The 8,720-nt window shown below is 26.3% G+C and overlaps 1 protein-coding gene across 1 annotated transcript; it reads left to right on the plus strand.

Annotated features, from left to right (window-relative positions):
- Positions 1 to 2,803: 2,803 nt before the first annotated feature.
- On the plus strand, positions 2,804 to 4,652 carry LOC107019867 (vascular-related unknown protein 1-like). The gene is made up of 2 exons (XM_015220230.2): positions 2,804 to 3,200; positions 3,738 to 4,652. The coding sequence occupies exons 1-2, from the start codon at positions 2,877 to 2,879 to the stop codon at positions 3,924 to 3,926; spliced, it is 513 nt and encodes a 170-aa protein (XP_015075716.1). The 5' UTR covers positions 2,804 to 2,876; the 3' UTR covers positions 3,927 to 4,652.
- Positions 4,653 to 8,720: the final 4,068 nt, after the last annotated feature.

The raw sequence follows: 8,720 nt of genomic DNA on the forward strand, positions 1-8,720 counted from the left end.
TTGAAAAAAAACTATCAAATAAAAGGTACGAAATAAAAATAAAAAATAAAAAGATAAAAGGTTTCTAGAAAAATGATATCAAAATTATTCCAAGAAGAAAATTAATGTGGTTATTGTACGTTTGAAGGGAAAAAAATACATGTTTTCTTAAAATATTCTTTTAAATATATTTTTTTGTGAAATAAAAGAAACCATTGTTTAAAATAAAAATGTTTTTGAAGATTATTATTTATCACATTAAATATGAAGGGTTCATGTTTAACTATTTTAATATTTAAGTATAAAAATATAAGATGAAATCAATGCTATTAAATAAATATTAAATTTTGTATGATATATAATATAATTTTTATCAAATTTAGAGAGTAGTTTTCTAAAATTAGTTGACTTAACTATGGTTATGATAGTTCTTAATATAATATAATCTTGATCTTTACACTTTGAATAAGACATGTGTCGCTTATCTAGTGGTGCACATGACGAAATGGAGGAAAGGGGTAATGGAGGGGAGCCGGATCCTAAAATGGGAAGGAGGGTGTATTACTCCTTCAGTTCCTATTTAATTGTCACAATTTTAGATTTCACGTCCCTTAAGAAACTAGACAAGTATACAATTATATCCTTATTTAGTGTTAGGGAATTAATTTTTTGGCCAGAATGGTAAAATAACATATTTCACATTATGTTATTTATCTTTTTGAACATTTTTACCCTTCTAACTTTAATACATTCTAATTAAAAATGAAAAAAAAATCACTTTATTTTAAGATAAAAAAAAAGATATCATAGACTTTTTAAATTTCTATCAATTTAGCATTACTTTTTTGTTATTTTAAAGTCAAGTTTTTAATAAATGAACGTGAATTGATTTATTTTGATTCAATGTATATGAAGTAATTATTTAATTTTTCTATGTTAATCAAATTCATACTTTCAAAACAAATGATTCTTGATGATAAAATAAGAAAAACAATGATTTTGTTAAGTGACAACTAGTATAAAAGAACATTTATTTTTGATAAAAACGATATTTAAATAAGAACAGAGAGAGTATTAAGGAATATTTAATTTTAGTAAGGACGATATATAAATCGGAACAAATGAAATATTCAATATATATCTAATATATTTTTCAAATGCTTAAATTTAATATATTTAAAGAGTAATGTAATACTCCCTTTATTCCATATTAATTATATTTTCGAGATGTTTTTCATTGTTCAAAATAGTTGAATTGTTAAAGTCGAAGATAAATTTTTGAATTTTTTTTCTGTATATCTGTCCTTTTCTTTAATGAAGTCTGATATTTCGTATACATCACTGATAAAGTTGAATTTATGTTTTCACAAAAAGCAATAGTGAAAAATATAATTTAAATTTATGACTTTAAATATTTTTTTAATAAGTATACATTGCCTCACAAATTCTATTTATAATATGAAATAAAGAGAGAAATAATACTCCTATTATTGATTGTTTCATAAGATGTGTACCAGGTTAATAATGGACAAGTACCATTGTCAAACCAAAAAAAGGCATTAATATTTGCATTTTTAAATAGGTAAATGTCAGTGAAAATCTAATATAAATTCAATAAAACCAACAAACATTCCTCTTTTTCCTGTTTCATGTACATATCTTAGACAAATTAATAAAGAAAACATGTCTTGTCTGTCAAATGAAATATAATAGTGTGATCACATTGAATTTGAACCTAATTTTCCCAAAGTCATCTAATACGAATCTCTTTTTCCCGTGAATCCTGATAAATCATTCATTTTATTTTATAGTTCTAGATAAACAAAATGCCACAAGAGTCTAAACACCTTTTTGTCTATGCCAATGCCAATTGCTAATCAAAAATGGATTTAGCTTTCCGTCTCATGATATTAATTGATCTTTGTTGATCTGACATATATTTTACTTTTTTAAAAATAAAAATATATTTTATTAAATTAATTTTATTAACGATGATTTACAATTTAAAATTTGACTACTTATTCAGGACTAAGGGTAATAAGACCAAAAAAAAACCTTCAATAAAATAGATAAATAAAATTCAACATCTATTTTTGATACATAGGTGAAGTAAAATAAATGTTAACTCACAGATAAATCAACTCATTAAAATTGTAATGAAAATTTAAATTAATTTCTCAAATAATTATAAAAACTTACTAGTTTTTTTGTGGATAAACTAAAAAAACAATCTAACAGATTAGGGGTATCATTTAAACAAAGGTCAACCAATATCCCTTGAAATTTCTTTTCCTCTCAGCACGTCTCTCATGTTATATTATATTAATATTACTTAGAAACTATTGAATTTTAACTTCCTCAACTTCTGGCCCCACAACAAGATTCCACGATCATGGCCCACTTATCTTTTCTTGTTTCTCACTTTTTCCTATTCAAATTTACGTGACACAATTTAAATTTTAAAAATTAAATAATTTAATTTTAAACGTATATTTAGATATAAAATTTTTATATCTTTTAAACTTTATTTTAACATGCGTCACAATAATTTAACAAATTCAATAATTACTATTAAAGAAAAATTTATCGGTTACCTGATATAATTTGAATTATGAAAATTAAATAATTTAATTTTAAACGTGTATTTAGAAATAAAATTTTTATATCTTTTAAACTTCATTTTAACATGCGTCACAATAATTTAACAAATTCAGTAATTACTATTAAAAAAAATATTATTTGAATTTTGAAATTGGAAAAGTGTCACCTAACTTGGAACATAGGAGTAACTTCTCTTATCTTATTTATACAGAGTCCCTCCTTACAAATGAAATGAATATATCCCTCAAACTACTTCAAGAACATCAAGAAAAACTAGCTAATTAGTTTTCTTTCACATGGATTTAGGTCCAAATAATTCATGTGTGAATAATAATATTGATATGGAAACAAATGATGATGAAGAAAGTGGATGGACAACATATTTAGAAGATTTTTCAATGAAGCAAAGGGAAAATAACCATAGTTCATCATCTGATTATGATAATAATTCTTTTGGTAGCCCTTCTTTGCTTTCTGATGCTGCTTCACATGCTGCATGGAAACAAAATTCACAATCACCATTTCTCAAGAGATTGAATTTGAAGAAACAAAAAAGAAATAACAAAATTTGTGATCCTGATTTGGAAGATACTGCTAGCTCACCTGTCAATAGTCCAAAGGTCCATTACCAAAACTTTCTACTTTTTTTTTCTTCTATTGATCATATTCTTTTTCTTGTATTTTCCTTGATCTATTTAGGTTCGTTATCGATTAGGTATCAGTAGAAATATAAAGATAAAAGAAGTAATTACATATGGATGGTTGTATATATTGAAACAAATGATAGGTCCAGATCATGTTGTTTATTGGGAATTATATAGGGGAGACATTGAAAGATTATATCGATTTCTTGTTATTGTGGAATTTGTCATATCAAGATGGATCTTTCTTTTACTAATGTTAGGAGTAGTAGGAGTTGTAAATCAGACCGTAGATAACTTGTTTTTTAAATTTATGGTACTTTAATTAGGTCAAATTTATTTTAAGATGAAACTCTTGGGTTAATCCAAACTTTGATCATCAGGAAATTACATTATATATATAGTGACAAGGATTATTTTTTGTTATGTATATATGCAAATATTTGTGTTGTTTAGTGAATAATCTGATTTCGTCACAATTTTATATTGAGATATGTCTTGTTTTGTTAATAACAGGTAAGTAATTTTAAGCAGATGGACATCAATTATAGGACAGAAAATAGTAGTGGACAATTCCAAGAAATGAAGAGAGTTGAGAGAAACAACAAATCTTTTGATGGAAAAGACAATAATGGGTATATAGAATTGAAGAAAAAAGGACTTTGCTTGGTTCCTTGGTCCATGATAATCAACAACCATGGCTGATCTCCCTAACATCCCTCTCTCTTCATGTAAAAAAATCTTCAGCTTTTTGTTTTTAGGAGGGTGGGGGGTGGGGTGTTGTAAGAAATATAGACAGAATACATCGACAACCCTTAAAATTATCAATGAATTTTATTTAGATGCTTAAATTACAATATGTTTTCATTGCACATTTGAACATGATAAAATATTTTTATTAGATATATATTTTCAACTCCAATTTTAGAAAATAAACTTTTTTGAGTATTTTCAAGCTTATATTACATAATAAGTTGATCATACAAAGTAAATATATTATCTTCTTTCATTATATATATTAGCTTCAATGGGGACATGCTTGAAGTCTTATGATTTATTGATGACAATACATATAATTTAGAGAAGTGATCAACTATTTACGTAATAGGTGCTTCAGAATACATACAATTTATTTCTTCAAATTTTCATTTGGAAATATACTTAATAGGAAAATATTATTAGGCGTTCAGTTATAACATGTTGTAGTTCAAATATTTAAAAGAAATTTACTGATGAATTCAAAGCGCTATTCATGTATTCTGTCAAAAATATATAGTATATGAATGTAAAAATGTAAGATTGAATGGCTCCATCATATCATTTGTCACAAAAGGAAAAAAGAGAAAAAAGGAAGCAAAATTGTAAATAGAGCTTCTTTTTCTCTTTACACATGTATTATGTAAAGAAGCAGTAAAGCATTATTAATAGTAATGTTTTGTATATAAATTGTAATGTTATGTATTATTTTGGGAAGTTTGCTAATGACAGAAAATCTAAAATCATGTTTGATTAACAAATATTAATAGTAAGTTGTTAGTTTTCTATTTTTCTTGCTAGAAGATTGAGTTGGTTGAGAAAGATTTGATTCCAACATTTACTTATTTTATAACCATTAACAACAACAATTACTATATCTAATTCAATTAAGTTCATCTTTAATTATTCCAAGAGATTGTAGGTTTTTTTAAGATTATTTCGTGTTAATCTAGGTCTATCTTTTTGTTCCCTTATAACACCTAATTAAAACACCAATATTGGAGCTGTCAATATGGATTAACCCATCTCATTTGGGCTAATTTGGATTAACCCATCTCATTTGGGCTAATTTATATAGACTTTGACATTTTACGGGCTAGCCCATTCTTGGTGTGGGTAAGAAAATGGTCGGTTCAACTCACAAATATGTGGGCTACAGGCTTGTCGAGCCAGCTCACTTTTTTAAAAATTATATTTTTTATAATTATTATATTAAATTAAAATTTTTAATTAAAAATATTATTATAAATATCGACAAAACAATATTACATGATGGTAATGTTTCTACTTGTCAATCAAATTTACAAATAAAATTATCTTTATAATATTTATTAAGTTTTTTTCAAATAAAAGTATAAATATCTAAATAGAAATATCAACCTAATTGCTTTGAGTTTGGACTGTTTAATTTTAAATTTTAATATTATATTATATTTGTAATTAATTTTTATTAGTCCAGGGCCGGCTTTACTGATATTTCTCAAAAGCCCACAAATCAGCAGACTTATTCAAGCTGGACTAAAAACTTTTTTCTTAAATGAACTCCAAAAATCTTAATTCGAACCTATTAAATCCGAGTTAGACCAGATCGACCCAACAAACCTAGCTCATATTAACGACTCTAACCAATATGGTCAATTACACGCATAGGGATTGAATTTTATCCTGTGGTGAGCTTTATGGATGCAACTACTTGTTCAATTAGTCTGATTTAATTAGTGTCATTAATATTGTTTTTGGAGGAGAATACGAGGCACTCCCTATTAAAACTATTGACAAGGAACAAACCAATATAATGAGTACTCTTTCGTCGATTATTTTAGTTATTATATTGTGCTTTTTAAAAGTTAATTTGATTAATTTGAATGTTAAAATAAATTATATTTATTTGATATTTTAAAATAAAAATCTACATATTCAAAAATTATATGAAAAGTATTATAGATTGCAATTTTTTTCATATCGATATGATGAAAAAATATATTTTAAAATATTAGCTAAAATTCATATTGTTTGACTCTTAAAAAGGAAACTGCGACAACTAAAAGAAACATAGGGAGTAACTAGTTTGACCAAGCTTATGTAATATTTTAAGTGTGTTATTTCTCAAAAGTTTGTTCCTCATCGAAAATACTTTTAAAAAAAAACACTTTTCAAAATAAGTTGATTTTAGAAGACTATCCAAACATTCTAGCAATAACTTTGACCAACAAGCTATAAAACTACTTTCTAGTTCAATTTGGTTGATACTTAATAGACAATTAATTGTCCTTCAATCATACTTTTTCGGTCTCAAATTATGTGTCGTAATTTTTTTTAAGCAATTTTTATATATAGCAAATATAAAAATCATATTATATGTTATAGTTGTAGTTTGCATAATTGAGCTCCACAACAAATTTTATGTTTGCTACGAAGCTTTTGATTTGTATAACTCGCTATAAATATCCAATTTTATACAAATTGTTCAGTTTTATATAAATACATTTATACACTGTAATTTGTATAATAAGATCTGCATTTGTATAATTATAAGTGCATAGAACGATAATATATGTATTTGTATTTGTATATATACTTTTCTTTTGTTTTATACAACACAAACACATTTTATACATTTTATACTGAATTGTATGAAATGACTAATTATATAACGAGAATGACTAATTGTATACCGAATCAGATGGCAAAAAATGGATGTTTGCTGCGAATTACAATTAAAATAAACTATGGCTATAACCTTCAATTTGAATTAATAATTTTCTATTTCATACAATTTTCTCTTCTTTTTATACCTACGTAAAATACTACTTCCTCCTTCACTTTTATTTGTCCACTATACTAAAAAATATTTTCATCTTGTCACTTTCAACCTATTAAACAGAAAAGGGGCTAAAATACCCTCAAAGTATTGGAAATGATAAATAATTACCCTTTATCCACCTATTGGCTCCAAAATGCGCTTCTCATCCATCTATTGGCTCCACAATGCCCTTGTCATCCACCTTTGTGTTCAAAATTGACCACTTATTTAGTCAGTTTAAAATTAAATTTTTTAAATATTTTTAAAATACTTCACACTAATTTAATTTATTAATATAATTAGTAATGAGTGGGTAGTGGATTGATTTATAAATTATACTAATAAGTTAAATTATAACAAGGAAAAATTGTATATAATAGCAAACTAATAACCTAAAATAAATGGAGTGGCTAGGGTTTGATTTAATTGTGCTCCATAGCAAACGTTTGCAAAAAATTGCCAGACACCTCTCTCCTAAATATCTCGCTCGCCACTCTCCTTCAATCTCTTCCTCCAATCTCTCGCTCGCTTCCTCACTTTTTATACAAACACAAGTGTATAAAAATTGTTTCTAATTGTATAAAGCACAGAAAATTGTATAAATACATATATTTTTGTTCCCCTCTCTCCCCTCTTCCAGATCTCGCTCGCCACTCTCTCGAATCTCGCTCGCCACCTTCGCCTTTCTCACATATACAAAGAGAAGCGAAATGTATAAATTGTGTTTCTGTTTTTATAAAGCGTGAGAAAATTGTATATACACATGCAAGTACATATATTTTTGTCCTATACACTTATAATTATACAATAAAAATACTCCCCTGCCCAGTTTCTTTTGCCTTTCTCTCTTTCTCGTTTTATACAATTTTCAAATTGTATCTAATTTCTCTCTTTCTCGTTTTATACAATTCGATTCAATTGTATATTCCTTGTCAAGTCTCTTTTGTCTTTCTCTCTTTCTCATTTTATACAAATTCAAATTGTATATAATCGTTCTATACACTTATAATAATACAATTCGTTTTATACACTTCGTTTTTATACAGTTCTCTGCCCAAGTGTCTTTCTCTTTCTTGTTTTATACACTTCGTTTTATACAATTTGCTTCAACTGTATATGTATAGCGAATTATACAGTTTCTATGTTTGCTATGGAGCGCAATTATGCTAACTTTGCTATAGCATACAAATATGAATTTTTTATTTGCTATATGTGAAAGTTGCCCTTATAACAAATAGTTGAGTGCCAAATATTTAAAAAAATATATAAATAGTTTAAATTTAAAACCGTTAAATAAGTGACCAATTTTGAACCCAAAGATGAACGACAAGGATATTTTGGAGTCAATAGGTGGATAGGAAGGATATTTTGGAGCCAATAGATAGATGAAGAGTAATTTTATACCATTTTCAATAAGGCCCTTTTCCGCCTATTAAAAAAAAACATATTTGTTACATGTTTAACCCTAGTCAACATTAATTACTTATTTCTCAAATAATTTTTCTTTTAACACCTAAAACTGAAAATCAACCACTACAAATATTGCGATTCATATTAATCGTTATCTTCCATTGAGCGCAAAATCCGAAGTAAACCCGAAAAGAAACAAAGTGTTGTAAATCCATTGTATATGTGGATGATCCATTAGAGTTATCCAACAATTAATTGGATTCATGTATTAGTGTTTCCAATGTGATAAGATTTCAAGGTTATATGAACCTTGATGATAACTATGTTTAATTCCAAGGTGACCTTTGACTATGATATCTCAACACTATAAATAGAGATATCATTACCATTGTATGACACACTTGAATAAGAAAATTCTCTCCTCTACCTTATACTTCTTGTCTTTTTATTCTTACATTCTGAGCTTTCTTTACAATACGTTATCAGCACGAAGTTGCTACTTGCAAAGGTATTATATAAATAATTTTATT

Source organism: Solanum pennellii, chromosome 5 (genome assembly GCF_001406875.1).
Source record: "Solanum pennellii chromosome 5, SPENNV200".
Lineage (NCBI taxonomy): Eukaryota > Viridiplantae > Streptophyta > Magnoliopsida > Solanales > Solanaceae > Solanum > Solanum pennellii.

What these genes read in the sequence shown, in the direction of transcription:
- LOC107019867 (XM_015220230.2), top strand. Translation starts at nt 2,877, where the DNA reads ATGGATTTAGGTCCAAATAATTCATGTGTGAATAATAATATTGATATG. An exon ending in CACCTGTCAATAGTCCAAAG is followed by an intron (nt 3,201 to 3,737) that starts GTCCATTACCAA and finishes TGTTAATAACAG; the next exon opens with GTAAGTAATTTTAAGCAGAT.